Raw genomic sequence first — 18,248 nt, 5'->3', positions numbered from 1 at the left:
CTACGGATCGAATTTCTATTTTGCTAAATGCTGTAGAATGTGTGGTTTTAATGTATGAATACAGGCTAATGAATAAAACATACTGTGAATAATATCCTGTTCCGAGGCTGTGCAAATTAACACTGTAAAATAAAGAAAATGTAATCCCATTGGCACTAATGGCAAACCATCCAAGGCATATGTCTCTGCTATCATGGTAATCCTAATCCTCATACTACTGCTGTGTGTATGAATTAAATTAGACTTAATCTGCCCCCATGCAACTCCGAAAGGAAACCAGGCGCTGGAAAACTTTCATCTCCTTTCCATTGATTATGGCTCGTGCAGAGATATGGAAAAGCCTATCCCACTGCTCCCTTTCATTGGCCCCATTAAATATTCATCCTGTCCTAATGGAGAGAGATCGTTTTCAATGAACCCACTGCAGGCCAACTGCTGTGTGCCAGGGTGAGACTTGGCACAGCTGTCTCCTGAGGGATTTCAGTTTGTTTTAGACAGATTTATAATTCTAACTCACTCATTAGATTTGTCTGAATAGTAAAGCAACGAAATCCATTAAACTGTCAAGAAACCAAAGGATGACTAGAGAAAGTAGACAAATATTTCTGCTACTTTGATGATGAAGAGCGAGCTATGTTTGTCATACACATTTTAGAGCTGCACTTACCACTCATTTTTGATTTTGATTAATCGGTTCATTTCTTGTCTGGCCTTTCACGGTGCGAAGCTCTACAGCAGACCTGCAGGTACCTTCACGTCTCAGCCATCGCTAGTCTATGTGGTCACAACTGTTGCTGTTGACAGACTACATTCGTGAAGTTGTTAAAAACACTGCAGTCTCCTCACCTTTCACTTCTACTGCAGTGTCTGCGTTATTTACTCAGTTTGTATTTGAATGAGAGGGCAAAGGTGGAGTTTGCAAACCTTAGATGACTGTCGTTTGAATCACTACAATGACTGGCTTTTTAGGTCTAATATTTGTTTCCTGTATCCCATTCGGTTCCTTTTTGTAGAGGGAGCTGCCAGACGGTACCATTTCGCCCGTAGGGTGTACGAGTCATTATAGATATTTTTAGAGCTAGTTAAAGTGTTGTTAATGATTCCTCGAGATTATTGACGTAATTATAACTAATTTAGTACGACATTGTTACACTACAAGTTGTTGTATTAACAAGGAAACATGAATATGAATGTGTCATGTAGCGGGCACCCCTCAGCGTAGGCTGTTGCTATGTTCCCACTTTCATGGGTGTGGTGATTAGCCTGCTTGGTGAAAATTTTAGTCAAATCCGACACGAGTCGCGCTCGCTTCTGACCATTTAAACCGATTAAAACGGGCTTAAAATTAGCACGGCTCCCTTTGCGATTCCCTCACAGCTGTGGCCATGGTTGTCGTGTGAAAACGGATCGGTGTGACTCGGACTGAAGGACGGACGGAGCCCCAAACCGCCTGTTTTCAGGTGAGGACGTGCACTCAAGTCTTGATATTTTGGTGGCGTTTTTTTTTTTATTTTTCTTTTACAAACGCTATTTCCTGCTCTGGTCGCGGCTGTTTTTGTTTGTTTTACATTGAGCTCGGCTGATATGCAAAAACCGCCGTTAGCTGGTTCGCTCCAGGCAGCAGTGTTGAAATAACTGTTCCCGGGCTGCGCTGTTTTCTTTCTCTAAGCTAAAAGCTTTACGTTGTTGAAATTTCTCTGCTCACCAAACGCGGCCTTTTACACACTGTCAGGCGGAACTGTAGGGGCAAAACCCTTCACTGGGCAGACAGCAGTTCAGATATTTCCATTTCATACATCTGGTTCTCTCATATGTGGCTGCGTAGATTTTCTTTTCCTTTTCTACTAAATATACATGACAGCCTTCCTCTGAGCATCAACTGGTGCCGCGCCGTTTGGCTCCTGCTCTTTGGTCCGTGTGTCACGGATGTATTCAGTGTCTTTACACGTTTGTAAAAATGGAATACATTTTGCTTTTGGTCTTTGCATAGTAAAGTGTTTCACTGTTTAAACAAAAAGCTTTTAAATGTGGGGAAAGCTAGACCGGCTAGCTGATTGGTCGATAAGATGATCGGAAGGATGACCACAAATGTCCGCAGCTCGGTGTTTCGCAGAGGTTCATGTCCTACTATAAACTGAGTATGCTCGGGTTTGGGCCTCTGCTTTGACCCAGAGCAGTGTGACGCTTTGGGGGGATTTTATTTAAGCATTAACCTACTTCAGAACAAGTGTGGAAGCAATGAAATCATAATCATGGCGCATATTTCCTGTGCAGTTTCATATGTGCTCTAGTTATTGCAGGAAGCCTCACCATACGGGACATTTTTCAGATATTTGCTTCATTCTCTAGATGTCTGGAATAGTCTGTAGGTCACCTGAACAAGTTCACACCTGTGGAGTTGCCCTGCTGCCTCCTACTCATTTCAGTAGGTGCACATTCACTACAAATCACGTTTTGTCTTTTTGGTGTGTTTTCTAACAAATAACCCAGCACGTGGCATCAGCTGAAGACAAACAAACAAAAAATCTAATACTAGTCAATCTTATCTAGTAATCGGAAGCTCGGTGGTTCGATCCCAGATATTGATGCCTTCATCTGAGGGTGATAGAGCACTTAGACAAAGCAAAAAGACCTTGTGTGAACAAGGCATATTGTATAAAGTGCTTTGAGTGCTCGCTAGACAAGAGCCTGAAAAACGTTGGTTTAGAGCACTGATTGATTCCAAGTAATTAAAATTTTATCACAAGGTGTAAGTCATTCTTTTTAATAATAAGAGGATTTGTGCTGTATACAGGTATAAGATATGATTTCAGAAGTCATAATATGGACAACTTACTGTAAGCACTGGTATAAGGTGCTCACAGCAGGCCCAAGTGTGTCCACACCTGGATGTTGGTAAACCTCCTGCTCATTTTATTTTGCCGTGCCCCTAAAGCTGCTGCTCTGTTAACCAAACTAGACCACTGTGTGTTCTCACAGTTGGATTTTTCTGATTCAGATCTCATAGGATTTGCCTTTGGAGTTCCCATGCTGTCCTTAGGTGTAGTTCTGCCTTAACATGAACTACTGTGTCTGTGTGTCTGCAGGAGCAGACACTGAACAGTCTGACACGGATGTAGAGTTTAGTGAGCGAGCAGTGAACTTATGTGTCTTGGAGTTGGATACAGTTCAGATAACGTTTGTATTCCTCACACATGATAAACACAGACAGGTTCGCAGTATTGATTAAGTCATAAAAGCAGCAACAGCAGCCAGTATCATAGTCAAACTATTAAACTATTAATTAACATTCAAAGAAACTAAAAACAGTGAGTTTAAAAAAAAAAAAAAAGATTATTATACTGCAGGCTTTGAGGCCATGTGTGTTTTTTCTGTTACTGTAACAAATCTAAATGTCATTTTAATATATTGTAGTTTTTATTTATTTTATAGATTTCTCGTGTCTTAATTAAAATGTTCTTTGTCCTGATGATTTGATGCTTTGTGAAACACTTTGTGAACTATATTGATCAGTACTTAAGTCATTACTCCTTACATTTGATTGCTGCTGTTAATGAGAAGTTATTAGATAAAAGTCACTTTGGCTTTATAGCTAAACATTTTGTGCACAAACACTGAGTGATGCTTAAGCTGTTTGTTGAGATTATTCTCAGTGATTTACCAGGTGACACATTCACCTGTAATGTGAAAGCTCTGCGGTATGAGACCAGGAGGAGACACACCCGGGCTCGGGGCATCAGCAGCTAGTGCTGGGCCCAGGCCTGGAGTCTTTGCACGATCAAAGATGCACATCTGTCCGCTGTCCTGATCCTTTGGGAAATAAGGGAGCAGCCGAAAATGCCTGTGGTCAGTTTTCAAAATAAAATGTAGCGTTTGTGATTATTTCCACCAGTGCCTTTCTGTCTTACATGTCCACAGTTTGAAGCAGGCAGCAGATGTTTTATCCCAGTTTAGGCACCGCGGTGTCCTGTCGGCCACTGGGAGCACCAGGCTGAACAAGATGAATGAATGCACGGAGGGCTGTGTGCTTGGATGTTGTGCAGAGAAGTAGCAATTGTGGCCTCCCGTGGCCTATCGCAGAGGCCCCAAATGTGGCGGCGGTGCCAAGCAGACCTATCTGCTATACTGGCACCACATACTAAACAATGGGCAGCTGCAACACACAGCTCCGCTTTTGTTGCGGCTGATCCTGGGCCATGATCTAGGTCTTTGTAGGCCAGCTCACTGGCTGCACGCATGACTCAAATCACACAAGTGGAGGGAAAAAATACACACATACACAAACGACCCGAGTTTCACAACTGTAAGTCACTACACGTAAATGTTGTATGAGCGTGTGTTTTGCCTGTCTTTGTGCTTACGACAGCACTTTCATGTGTTCTGTTTTAGCTGCTGAATGAATAATAATCACTACTGGAATATGAACATTCATGTGACACTCCCATAAATCAGTGCTTGCAGTTTTATTCTGGTTGGATATCCTTCTGTCTGTCAGCATTATGAAGCTGAATTATTTCTCACGTCATCTCCCAGCATAACCAGGAGGTGGAGAAGGTCAAACTGGGTGTTATGGTCCTCCACGAGAGGCACATGGTGACGTGGCAGAGAGGTACAGGGTAGTGGATCCAAAGCAGTGATAGCGTGGGTGCACATCACTGGAGAGCTGACGCCCAGACCCTTCTTAGTGGGGGTTGCGTCAGCTGGAGAAGCGCTGAGAGCGTTGCAGTGCCTGTCAAAGACCCCGTTGGCTGAGCCAAGGCCACGACGAGCAGTCGAGGTCTCTGTTGTGTCAGTGCAGTGGAAAAACGGGCCAAAACCAGCTCAAGTGATGTCGAGATAAAAGTCATCTGAACTGTATAAACATCTTATCATTATCTTATGTTGTTTACCTGCCTTTTTTTCCACGATTGTGCTCATGAATTACCTCGTGTACCACGGCTTTAAAGCATCTGCAAAACTGAAGCTGAAACACAAACATCCTCCTCGTTATATCTGCACTGTTTCCTGTGAAGAGGAAAGACTGAACTTGGTTTAACTGTTGAATTTTAGAAAACGGGACTAAAAATGTAATCTCCCTGAGTTTGTCTTCTGGACTGTGAAACAGAGTGGAAAGTCAGGGGGCGGGGCGAGGTATGTTGGAGCCGTGTGGAGGGGGGGTTGCTGTCCAAACATTTCCAAGGAGTGTGTAAGTGCTCTGTGACCCACATTCAGACTCCCCAAGGTAAAGGAAGTGGCAACCGGCATGTGCGCGTGCATGTTTGTGCGCATGCATCTGCAAAGGGATGACGCACTTAACCCTGACACACACATTTAGATAGACACTCACACACAAACTAAAAAATATATGCTTTCTTTCCCCACTTGGACATGTTATCAAATAGACAATCCAGATCTGCCCACAGTACACAACAGAGCACATTCAACACAAAAACACAGACTGCGGGCGGAGCAGCCAGTGCAATGCAGCAACACAAAAGGCTGATTGAGCCAGTAAAGGTCAGAGCCTGGCTCAGATGGCCTTTTGAACCAGACTGAGGAGGGTGTTTGAAGAGCCAGACCACCCTTGGAGCTCCGCCCGGCCCCACCCTCTGCAGCACCTTCTTCTTTGGTGTGAACCCAAACAGGATACTTGTGTTTGTTTCCCATCCTTCAACCTAAAAGTGTTTCTTCTGTCTTTCTTGCAGGCGTCAGCTGGTAAAGTGTGCGTGAGTGCGTGTGTGTGTGTGTGCGTGTGAGTTTGCATGCGTGTGTTTTCCCAGCGTAGTCGGTGTTTGGAGCAGAGCGTGGCCCATCAGCGAAACAATGAGCGAGCTGGAACAATTGCGACAGGAAGCTGAGCAACTACGCAATCAGATTCGGGTACGACGACATGCTGTTTGTGCTTTTTTTGTTTATATTGTTGTTGTTGTTGTTTTTGTGTGTGTGCATACATCACACGTGCGCCTCTGTGTGTTCACTGCATGCAGCGACACTGTGATGTGTGTAACTTTTGTCAGACCGTCACTTGAATAAACATCAGTCGGTCTGTGTGATTGCTGTTTGATCATCTCTGCGACTGGCGGTGAATCACAGCAGGTTTAAACACATTGATGAGCCGTTTGCTACGTGGTGGTTGAATACGCTAACATTTCCCGTTTTGTTACGTTGCAGGATGCCAGAAAAGCCTGCAGTGACTCCACTCTGTCACAGGTACGAGTTTAAGGTTACTATATATCTATAAATGCATTTACCATTCGGTTCATTGGTAGATCTTTTTGCCACACGTGTTACTTGTGAATAATGTGTGAAAAATTACATAAATTTGATCAATTATATCTCATGTAAATCAGAATAAAAACCGGGGATCTCAGTGTGTCAGTATTTACACATGCTGTCATTGGATCCATATAAATATCCCACAGACGTGCAGCAGCGTGAGCTCGTCTAACGTTCGCCCCGCTGCCTCGTCGACAGATAATGGCCTGTTTTTGGTGTCCACTGATGAGTGTGTGTGAGCCTTCTAGTGTAACCGCTGACACTTCTTCCTGTGTTTTGGCAGATCACAGCTGGTCTGGACTCGGTGGGCCGGATACAGATGCGGACGCGACGCACTCTCAGGGGCCACCTGGCCAAGATCTATGCAATGCACTGGGGGAGTGACTCCAGGTAGTGTGCTGGTTATACAGACAACAGAATTATTAACTGCAGCCAGGATGTGAAATTCACTCGAGCAATGTTCTTTTTCTGCTCTTTCATTGAGCGTCTGCTTACTACTAGAGATGGCACGATACCACTTTTTTATGTCCGATACGATATCATAAATTTGGATATCTGCCGATACCGATATGAATCCGATATAGTGTTTTTTAATCAACAAAACTGTTTTTTAAATATCTTGCTGCATTTTGTATAAGTTCATACTCAAGTTTAAAACAACAACTACACTAAAGCTATTCTGTTATACCTGTATGCAAAAAAAAATATTTCATAGTTCAGCAATACTGATCAATCTAATAAACTTAAACCTACACCATCCTCCCTATTCTGGTATTTTAAAGAGTACTTAGCGTAAATATTAAGCAACCTAACTAATAGGGTTCCAACTCCCAGCAACAAAAATAAATAAATAAAAAATAGGGAACCACCCCTCACGCTCCACCTCATGATGCTTAATCGACGTAATCAACCTTAATTTGATGCAGTGTGAAAAAAAATGCACAGAAATCAATTATTTTACAAGAAATATTAAATAGATTCAACATCTTTCTTCAACAAAATTGCAGACTGCACAGATGGTACCTTCCCAAAGGAAAAAGTACTATAGCTTACTAGGGTATATATATTAGACTTAATAGTCACTATATACAGTAATGGACTTCTATTCATTTTGCATCAAATTAAAACTTTGGGTGTCAGATAATTATTTATTAAAAGCTAGACATTTTAAATGAGAATAAGAAAGAAAAGTATGTCTTTGTGCCCCCTTTTCCCTGTTCATGCCCTATCGGCCCCCCTGGCTAAACTTTGCTAGATCCGCCCCTGCACAGTTACCAGCGTCAGCTACGTAGAAAAAGATCCTCGAGTAGAAAGTAATATTAAATACATTCTAACAACAGCTGATCAAGCTTAAACGTGCTGCTGTTGTTCAGCCGCTGGTTTCCTCTTTCTGGTGCAAAGTGGGCCAAAAACAAACCAGAGAGATGGACTCGCGACAGAAAAGCCGATCAGCTGATCATTAAGCAGTTTCATGATTGAAGTAGCAGCAAGAAGAGGCAGTCGCTCCATATATCGCTTGTTAAGCTTAACGTGGGAATGCTTTACAAACATTCAGAGATGGACTTACACACTTGCTTTACTTCTCTCGGGGATAACTTTGTCGGAGATGAAATGCCGGGTTGCTAGCGAAGCTCCACATGCTATCCAGACCACCGACAGGTCCCGCATGCCACAGCCGCTCTATCACGTGATGCATACTGCTCCGAGTGCTAACGTTCTGAGGTGAGTTACGGCACGTTGCAAGTTTTGTGAGGTGCTTTCGTGATATTTAATGGATCGGATTACATTTTTTATTTTTCTCCAATATCCGATCCAGTAATTTAGGTCTGTATCGGACCAATACCGATACTTAATATCGGATCGGTCCATCTCTACTTACTACGGCTTTGGTTTTTGTTGTATTGGAGCATTCGTACATTAATCACTCAGCTGTTTTCTGCTGGAGGAGTCCAGAGCAGTGAATGTTGGACTTGTATTCACTGAGATGCTGCTTCGCCTGATGGCATCTTTTCTGAATTGGCAGTAGTTGATCTGCTTTGTCTCTAGCTGGCAGTGCTGGCACTGAATTTGAGTTCTGGTTGGTCAGTAACAGAATGACCGTGGTCAGACTACATGGAGTCTGCCTGTGGGGCTGATGGTCTGCTTTTTATTGAAATCAAATATGAACACACCTTTAGAAAGCAGTCATAACCATAAATCCTCAGTCACATCCTGGGTTAATCTCTGTTGATGCTTCATTTATACAACATTTATTAACAGTTTGTAGACCAACACAAGCTCCAGGTGAAAGTGTGCTGCACAGCAAAAATGAATTTACAGTCGTGAGGTTCACAACCTCTCGTATTTATTGCTGTTAAAAATTGTATCTTTGTGTGTGTGTGTCACTCTCTTTCTTTGTGTCTGTCTTCCAATGCAATGCACTGGTGCAGTGACGACAGTCCCAGGTGTGGGGCTAAACTACTACCACTACTGCTGTTCATGTTTTTACTGCTACCTGTCTATTAATATGACTAATACCACCATACATGGGACGAGCACCGTTTTACTGTGAGCACAATAGTAATCGCAGCTACCACAGCTTATTTAATAATCTTCTTAAGGATGCAGTTTGTAAGTTCCTAAAATCAGAACATTTTTAAAAATAATTAATATATTTCAAATTTTACCAGTGAGGAAATCTTCAGCTGTCGCTACATGCACTGAGTGCTCGATGAATTCAAGCTTACAAACTGCCTTTTTAACGGTTTGCTGCAGTTATGAGCACTGAGACGGAGCAGTTAATGTCACCATGAGTGTGCATGCACATCACTAATCCTTAGGCAATACGTTGGTAGATACAGATTAATAAGTGTCTCTGTTTTTGTAGTTAGTAGTTTTTATTAACATAAGATGCAGTTTCATTAGAAGGTTCTGCTCAGATGCACAGGTGTGTCCTCGTTGGTGTGTAGGTGTGAATGTGTGCCTGGGTGTGCCTCGCACCCTCCAGGTGACCCTGCAGGTGGCCACTGTTTGTTTTGTATACAGCTACTGACATTTGAGCATGATAGCTCTCCTCTTGATTTGTACCGCAGCACCAACAAGCTACTTCCTGTCCCCGGAGAGATGGAAACACCCAGTCAGGATAGGAGGGAGGGGTTCCAGCTGTTTGTGCATCTGCACCATCTGTAGATCTCGCCCTATCGTACCCATCTCTGACTCCACCTTTTCTCGGGGCTATTTTTGCTGCCGATACATTTAGCCGCCCCACCTCTGCTTCTTTCTAGCGCTTTCCCACCCGACAGTAGACTTTTATGTAACTGGGGTAATAAATATTCCACAGAGTGGGACATTACCTGGGACGAAGAGGCTTCCAGCGGGAGAAGAAGTGAGAGCGTTGTAACCAGGCTGACAGTGCAGCGCAGTAACTTGCAAGGCTGGCTCTCATTGCTTTTAATGAAACTGGGTGCATGCAGCTTAGCTCGTGTAGGCTTTTCACCACGAGCTCAGAGTCACGCTGCTCTTCTCACCTCGTTTTTAGGTTACTTGTCAGTGCATCACAAGATGGGAAGCTAATCATCTGGGACAGCTACACAACAAATAAGGTTTGATTATTTTTGTTGTGATTTTTGTAACATCTACAACTGCACCTGCATTAAGATCCAACCCAGTGCAACGTAAAATAGTGATTTCAGACCCTCATCTCTCACGTATGCATCAGTTAATTATGGCTTCTACTTTCTTTATTTTATTTTGTTTGCAACAGCACCAGATGAAGAAATAGAAGAATCCATCCTTTCATTTCCTTTTTACTTAAGTTCCTATAAGTGAAAATAATGTTTTGATCTAATTTTCATCAGTTGAACTCAGCCTTGAAGCTTTTAGTCAAACTAAGGCGCCACATGAAGCGCTTTCACTGTATTTAATAACGAAATCACTTTCCTTTTAATCAGATGCACGCCATCCCTCTGCGCTCTTCATGGGTGATGACGTGCGCCTACGCCCCTTCTGGAAACTACGTGGCCTGTGGAGGTTTGGACAACATCTGCTCCATATACAGCCTGAAGACCCGCGAAGGCAACGTGCGCGTCACCAGAGAGCTACCTGGACACACAGGTAAGCACACGCTCAGCCAAGAAACAAATACAGACGGTTAATTACAAACGAGCACTAGAGCCACATGAAGGGGAAAAGTTAGTGAAACTGTCCGTCAGAGTCTCAGAAAGTCATCGTTTGTGTTTTAGCTCGTAAACACAGGGTGGGGATAAGTGTGAGGATGTTGGGGAGCTCTGCAGAAAGCTGCAGCGATCAGAAGGAAAACCAGAACTGATCCGAAACGTTTGAGTCGTCTCACTAACTCATCTACATGAGCCGGTTTAGAGGCTGGCGTGCAGTCGTTTGATTCATCAATCTTCACATTTCAACTTTATTCTCAGAATGAATAATATTTTTCTTAATGTGGCCCTGATACTCTGTCATAATTCACAGACCCTCAATAAGATCTTTCATATTTCTTTCTTTTTTATTATTTGTTGCTTTTATCGGAGAGTGAAGATTAGACAGGTGAGTCTGGGGGAGGGAGAGACCAGCGACCCTTATATTTATTTATTCTGTTTTCATATTAAACATTTGAATCCAATCTGACTTCTGTACTGTAGCTGTAGATCCTGCATGTCCTGGCTGACGGGGGCCATAAGGGCTTTTCTACAGTGTAGTGGCTCACACCTCCCCAGTTTGATTTCAGGAGGAGACATTAATCCCTTTAGGGTTGCATTAGGAAGCACAGCCAGTGTGAAACATGTGGAAGAGCTGACAGTAGGAGAGAGGAAGTACACAGTGTGAGTGGGGAGCACACAGGAGTCCTCGTCTCATCTGGAACCTTCTGTTTGCCTCCAGGTTATTTGTCCTGCTGCCGTTTCTTGGATGATAACCAGATACTCACCAGCTCTGGAGACACCACCTGGTGAGCAGTTTAAACCATTCAAATATTCCAGTGATGTTTCGCAGTAGACTGCGGACGCTCTTACGAGCTGCGTAACGTGCATGTTGTCATCACAGGAGGTTTGTAAAGCTGCGTGCAGAGCCTTTGATCACTGCGATGATATTGCAATACGATCCATGAATGAGAAAGTCTAATAAAGCATATTTTTCATAAAGAATTCATATGTCTTTCCTGCTTCCTTGTTGCAGTGCATTGTGGGACATAGAGACGGGCCAGCAAACTACAAGCTTCTCTGGCCATACAGGCGATGTGATGAGCTTGTCTTTGAGCCCGGACTACAAGACCTTTGTGTCGGGAGCCTGCGACGCCACTTCCAAGCTGTGGGACATCCGCGACGGCATGTGCAGGCAGTCGTTCACCGGCCACGTGTCTGACATCAATGCCGTCAGCGTGAGTACCCGAGATTTAATCGCAAGGAGACGTGGGAGCGTCGGCGATCACAAAGACTATTGCAGATTGATTATGTCTCAGCATTTTAGAAGTAAATGTGACCTGGTGTTTATCTTTTTTATGAGCGCTTCCGCGTAGCAGACTTCTAGGAAAATTGTGGGCTGATCCTGTGTTTATTCCAAACAAACGGCTGTCACCGTAGCCTGACAGAGAACCGGGATAATACTGGAGCAAATGTTGAGCAGGAAGAGCACCCAGCCAAAGAGGGTGGAGGGTGAAGTCTGACTGAAATGTATTAATAAAGTTATCATTTAGTCAAATGAAAAAGGCTCATTTTAAAAACCTGAAGACGACGTGAAGCCTGGTTAAAGTTCACGGCCTTTATGTCAGCATGATGAAAGCAGAGCGAGTGACAGACTGAAGCTGAGCACCTTCCTGTGGAGGAGCAGTGACGTCAGTGTTTGACAACAATAATCATCAGTGTGTTGGTTGTCATGCTTCCTGTATTATAATCTTTTCCTGGCAGTGTAAAACAGGCATCGTCATAGAAACGACTTCCTTAGAGACAAAACCCTGAAAACGTACAATTCATCACTTATCTGCGCGATCCATGTCCCCCCCCCGACAGTTTTTCCCCAATGGGAATGCCTTTGGGACGGGCTCTGATGACGCCACCTGCAGGCTGTTTGATCTGCGTGCAGACCAGGAGCTGATGACGTACAGCCACGACAACATTATCTGTGGCATCACCTCCGTGGCGTTCTCCAAGAGCGGCCGCCTGCTCCTGGCCGGCTATGATGACTTCAACTGCAACGTCTGGGACACGCTGAAGGGCGAGCGTGCAGGTGAGTCACACCTGAACTCTGATTGTGGGTTCTCTACTACTGACAAATGTCAAGAACTTATTCAGCTCCTGTAAACAGTTTGTGTTCATGAAGACGCCCATGTGACTTTTTAACGATCGGTGGCGTCTGTCAGCTAATGACGTGCACGTCAGTGAACCTTGCTGCTTGTGCAAATACAGCATTTCAGATTTCTTATTGTTCAACAGCAGGGTCCGACTGGTCCCATTAAGGTTGTGGTATTATTTAGAGTTGAAGGACTCAGATGAAGTGAGGGAAATGCACGCAAACTGAATTCAACTCTTCTGAAGTGTGTTTATTTAAATTCAAACCAGCGAAACCAGTGGACTTTTGTTTTCGACGAGATAACAGATGTAAAACACGAGCTGATAAATACAGACATCATGAAGGCCTGCATCACTTATACAGCTGATGTTTTAAAGTCACTGCTGACCTGCAGTCTCGATTCTCAGTGGGATGGAGGTTTGTTTTGACCCTACCTGTGACTGTGGTTTGTTTTTCACCCTCCAGGTGTGTTAGCGGGCCACGACAACAGAGTGAGCTGCTTAGGAGTGACGGGCGACGGCATGGCTGTGGCCACCGGCTCCTGGGACAGTTTCCTCCGGATCTGGAATTAAACGAGCCTGTCATACTCAAAAACTACCCCCTCCTCCCTCCACAACCCCACCCGGCATATCCCAACTCATCACTGGGCGGGTGCACACACTGTGTTAGCTGACTCTCCTTAACTCAGCCCCCAGTTATCATCTCTGCTGGTGACCTGTGAGAAAGCACCAGATGTTTAGTTTTGTTCACCGAGCTGTTGCTCAGCAGCAGAAGTCAGAGCGTCCAGGAAAAATGTTACAGAAAAGAAGATTTGGTCCTCACACGAATAATTTTCCAAAGGTATGTGTTACCATGACTAACAACACGATTAGCATCGGTGTCTAACATGTACATTTATATATAAAGACAGTATATACATATATATGTATAGCATTGTGTGTGTATATATGCATCATATATGCATATATAATGTGTATGTATATATTTTTTTAGATTATTTCCAGCCCTTGAGTTGTTTTTTTTTTTTTATAAATATCATTTTTGATATTGTATTTTATTTTGAATGGACATACTCATGTAATGCAACAAGATGCCAAATCGTGTGGGAGTTTAAACGGATACAAAGCAGTGTAATGTTTCCAAATTTTCCCGTTGATTTAGTGGCACCGATTCATCGTGCAGGAAAACAGGATCTGACACCTAAACCAAAAATCAAACTCACCTTATTCACCTGTATCTCTGTGTCATGGTTACAGGTGGTGACATCATTCATGCACCCTGTACCTGTAAATGTTGCATTCATGTCAATGATGGCTGTGATCGCTCTCTTTTTAAAAAAAGAACAAAAACCAACAAAAAAAGCCTGAATCCCAGCGTTCCCACCAGTCTTTTATTTTGGAAGGAAGTGATTGGAGTGCTGTGGTTTAAGTCTGGATCCAGCTTTAACCCCAACGTAGAAACTGGTGAATTGTAGACTCAGATAGAAAACTTTATTTTATCCGAGGCCCTGCTTGAGTAGACTGTGGATGCTCAGGGGGCCGCTTCGGTCGCAATGATAGGATTGAAGGAGGTCGTTGCATCCCTGTTTCGTGCGGCCTACGCAATCTGAGATCACGCACCGCCCTTCAAATGACGCCGGTGTCCTTGCGCTGCAAGTGGACACCTTATCCCCGAGCGGCCTTTTAAAGGAGGAGCTTCATGTCAGGACCGCCAAGGACATTAGTGAGTCCATCAGAAGGAGGGATGACTTCCACAGCTCACCGTGACGTTTCTTTTCAATGAAGGATGGGTTGTTTGTCATTAACAAGGTGTGTGACTGGAACCATGGCAGCCACTCCCAAAGTCACAGCAGTGCCACCACAGGCCTGTAACAAGAAGAAAAAACAAAACTACACATTTTTAAGGGTTTAACACTTTCACTGTTTTCAACAGAAACATTATGAACTGTTACATATGGCAAGTGAAATGTACACTTAGTAGAGAGCTAGAAAAGCACTCATGAACTGTAGTACAAATGTTAAACCGTCGAGCACACGTGACTTATTTACACATAGACGTGGTAATTCTGATTTAAGTATTTTCTTATCGTGCATCTTCCATTATTCTCAGCTCCTTAAAAGGCTTTAAACACTCACACATGTGACGTGTGTGAGTTGGACCTATCCATCAGCTGTCTCAGGTGCCTATTTATAGATGTAAACATTGAGCCGCACGGCTGGATAACGAGGGTTGGTGCACCTGTGGATGTGGAGCTATCGTGTCTCCATTCTGCCTTACGATATCATTCATAATCGGAGGTTAAACTAGCTTCAGCTACCGTAATGTTTTTCTCTCACGCTTCCTGTTTAGGCGCTGATCAATAAGAACGTTTTCCCCGTAGAACACTACAAAACGAAGGCGTGCCTGCAGAAAACCCACCGCAACACCACAGACGGCTTAGAACGAGTGCTCAGCAGCACCTTTTATACAACTCTGCTTTCTAATATTACTACTGCAGATCAGTTTGTAGTATGTGTGAGATGCCCGTTTGCCCCCGTGTCAGTCTACTGACCCGCTGCTTCGTCACAGCTTTGCATCATGAAAGTCCTTTTTCAGCAAATGTTAAAAAGCAGTTCTAGTTTTTGAACCTGAGAATATCTTTGTGAGGTGTGTGTGGGGTGTAATCTGATGACGTTTGTGGATAACGTATAGATCCAAGTGTTAGACTGGTGCCAAAGTTACCCACAGACCTTGAGCTGTGAACTGAAAACTACACGTTAGCTCACTGTACTCCAGTGGCAGCCTCCTCCTCTTCCTCCATCAAATCAAAAGTCACCTCAGCGTCTGATTTTAAATCCAGTCTGGTGTTTGATGATCAAACAGGGCGGCTGCTTACATGTGATGGTGATGATGAGGAGAGGACGATGAGTTTTCCCAGAGTGCTGACAGAGCTCATTTTTCTATTCAGGTCGGTGGACATAAGGTGTTCACGGGTCCTCAGCTTGAATTTAAAGAAGCAGTATGAAATTTTAGGAAATGTGCTTTCTTGCAGTCGTATCAGAATATTAAAGTTAATTAAAATGTCACTGGATGCCACTGTAAATACAAACTAATATTCAGACTGTCACAGAAACCAGACAACATAATACATGAATGGGTTTGTTTTTCCAATTTATTGCTTAAAAATGTATTGAGACATTTCTTTCACTGGGAAAAATTCACAGTAACGATGTGCAAGTCTCAAACTCACAAAACCACACATATCAGACGTGATGCATCAGGGTTAAACAGCCAATTCATCACCAGGAACATCCAAAGCCTCCATCCTGGTGTTTGTGATAAGAGTGTGGCCTTCAAACTGCACGATCGTGGGTTAATTACTTGACACTCGTGTGTCATTAGCATAACGTGACCAAAATGTACAAATTAGACTTTATTTATTAATCTAGTGTGACTCTGAGCAGCTGAGTCTGTAAACTGGTAGAGGTGCATTGTCTGTGATGCCTGACAGTAACTAGATGCTGCGTGTTTGTGTTCAGCTTCATAACGGCCTTTGTCACAATTAAAAGTGCTTCTCTTAATGAGGAAAAACACTTTTCTCAACATTTTTCCTGTAAAAACAGAAACAACTTCAAGATTAAATGGACTCGTATTCATACTACCTGAGCTGCATTCAGCCATAGCGCTTTATTCTGAGATCCACACAATGAAGAATAATGAAAGGCAGGGTTTCCTAGAGAGGCAAACGATGACTGTACAGAAATATGCAGCCTCTAAATATTGTTGTGAGATTTTGCCTTCCTTTCGGCGCTTTTAAAGAATAAATAGGATCCATCTCTGCCATCTTAGCGTGCGAGTCCCCGTGCCAGGAAGTGAGTAGACACCTTTCCCACAATGTTGAGCTGTTCCTTTAGTTTTTTCACTTTCATTTGCCAACATTAGCTGTGAAAAAAAAAAAACACCTCAGCCCTTAACAGCTTAAAAGGAAGGGAGTGTGTGTGTGTGTGTGTGGGGGGGGGGGGTGTTGTCTGCATTACTGACAGTGACTTAGCAGACAACCATCGTGTCGCTCTGTAATTCAGCACTATTAGCAGCTGGAACCCGGGAACAGTAATCCTTTTATGTGCCTGTGCCGTTCGCTCATGCAAGTAGAGCAGGAAATTCTTCAGTCAAAAAAAACAAACAAATACAGGTGCTTGACTTCATCTAACTGTTGTATTTACCTGAAGTCTTTTCCATCCCCGCAGCCCTACGTGATGTCCTTATTTGATACTTTTAGAGTCCAAAAGTACCAAAAACCGCAGTGTGTTCATTATTGAAGTAGACTTGACTGCACGCTGTTGTTTTTCAGCAGCTTTGGCGCATGCAGTGCAGATGTTGAACCTCAGAGCAGGCTTGCAAACGTCATTGCTGCACGCGTTCGCAGTATTTTTGGCAAAGGCCGTGCAAGTTCATCAGAAAATGGAAAAGTTGTTTCTGAAAGTCGCTCATCGGAGGAAAAAAGTATTCCCCATTAGCATTACAGGACCACCGCCGCCACCGCATGGTCACAAGAAAATGCACTGCCCTTCAAATCTACTTTGACTTACTGTTCTGAAACTTCCTTCGTTTGATTTTTATTTATTATGTTTTAAGCCAGTAAAGACCAGGGACTTGGTGCCATGATAATTCTCTTACAGTGCTATTGTGTGAAATTATAATCACTTGTTATGGAATAATTTTTATAGTCTTTTTTTCACACCAGACCTTTTTTTTTTTTTTTGTATTTGTACAGTGGCGTGGTGATACTGATATGTTGCCATGAATTATTGTAACCAATAAAAAGCTTTTAACCAAGAAAACATGGATGGTCTTTGCAAACAAATACACAGCGCACACTCACGCAAACTTTCCCGCCCATATAACTGTGAAACACATCTACACACAAAGTCAGTCAGTGAGGTAGTTTGAGCTCAAAATGCTCTTTTTAACTATTATGTAAAGCACATACGAGTCATTTGATCGTTATTTACTTAGAAGTTAAAACAACGCGCAGGTGCCTTCGTCAGGAGTTGCTGTGGAGACTCGTAGCAAATGTCTTGCTAACAAGTGAATCAAGTCATCAAGCTATAAACCACTAATATAAAATGAGTCTGTATTCTTAGGGAACTGCAAACATACTCGGAGAACCTCCGTCCTTAAAAGAAAAACGAAATCCTGCACAGTTCCTATGCCAAGCTGTTTTTTGTTTTGCTTTTATGGCTCTAGTCACACCAAACCAGCCTCCTAATTCAGTGACAGATTACAAGTAGTTGTGGTAACCAAATTGCTGGTTGGAAGCAATGTGTATCCTAATAACCGCACTGCATTCACTCTCAGATTTGCTAAGGCTTGCAAATATTTGCTAATTCCCAAATGCGGCCGATTGCCAAAGCATATCCGAGTCACTCTGTGCAACATGTCTGCAGTGTCTCAGTACAACAGCGGACTCCACTAAACTGGCTGTTTTCTGGTTATGCTCCTACATAAACCTCGGGTGCAGCAACTACATCACTATCAGTGGAGGAATTCCTCTTTCAAATTGATGTAGGTCTGGCTGGAGATTTCTGTGCATGTAGACAGCCACAGGTTGGGCTTTTGATTTTTGCTGTTCATTTTACAGTCAGTAGTCATTATCAGCAGCAGACGGCATGTTATTGTCGACTTCACGCCATTCAATCGTAAACTAGCAGCAGAGTGACTCTAATTTATTGCAATAT

General features: G+C 43.3%; 1 protein-coding gene across 1 annotated transcript; it reads left to right on the top strand.

Annotated features, from left to right (window-relative positions):
• The first annotated feature begins 1,278 nt into the window (after positions 1-1,278).
• LOC146607119 (guanine nucleotide-binding protein subunit beta-4) lies at positions 1,279-17,307 on the top strand. Its single transcript, XM_085348731.1, has 10 exons — positions 1,279-1,460; positions 5,685-5,859; positions 6,151-6,189; positions 6,539-6,645; positions 9,773-9,836; positions 10,185-10,347; positions 11,128-11,194; positions 11,422-11,623; positions 12,252-12,468; positions 12,997-17,307. Exons 2-10 carry the CDS (start codon positions 5,803-5,805, stop codon positions 13,101-13,103), a joined length of 1,023 nt encoding a protein of 340 aa, XP_085204857.1. The 5' UTR covers positions 1,279-1,460; positions 5,685-5,802; the 3' UTR covers positions 13,104-17,307.
• Positions 17,308-18,248: the final 941 nt, after the last annotated feature.

Source organism: Diplotaxodon limnothrissa, linkage group LG23 (genome assembly GCF_057381915.1).
Source record: "Diplotaxodon limnothrissa isolate DT_005_m linkage group LG23, D_limnothrissa_male_GT1.1, whole genome shotgun sequence".
Lineage (NCBI taxonomy): Eukaryota > Metazoa > Chordata > Actinopteri > Cichliformes > Cichlidae > Diplotaxodon > Diplotaxodon limnothrissa.
Note: the sequence above shows the minus strand (reverse complement) of the source record. Positions and strands in the feature narration are given on the sequence as shown.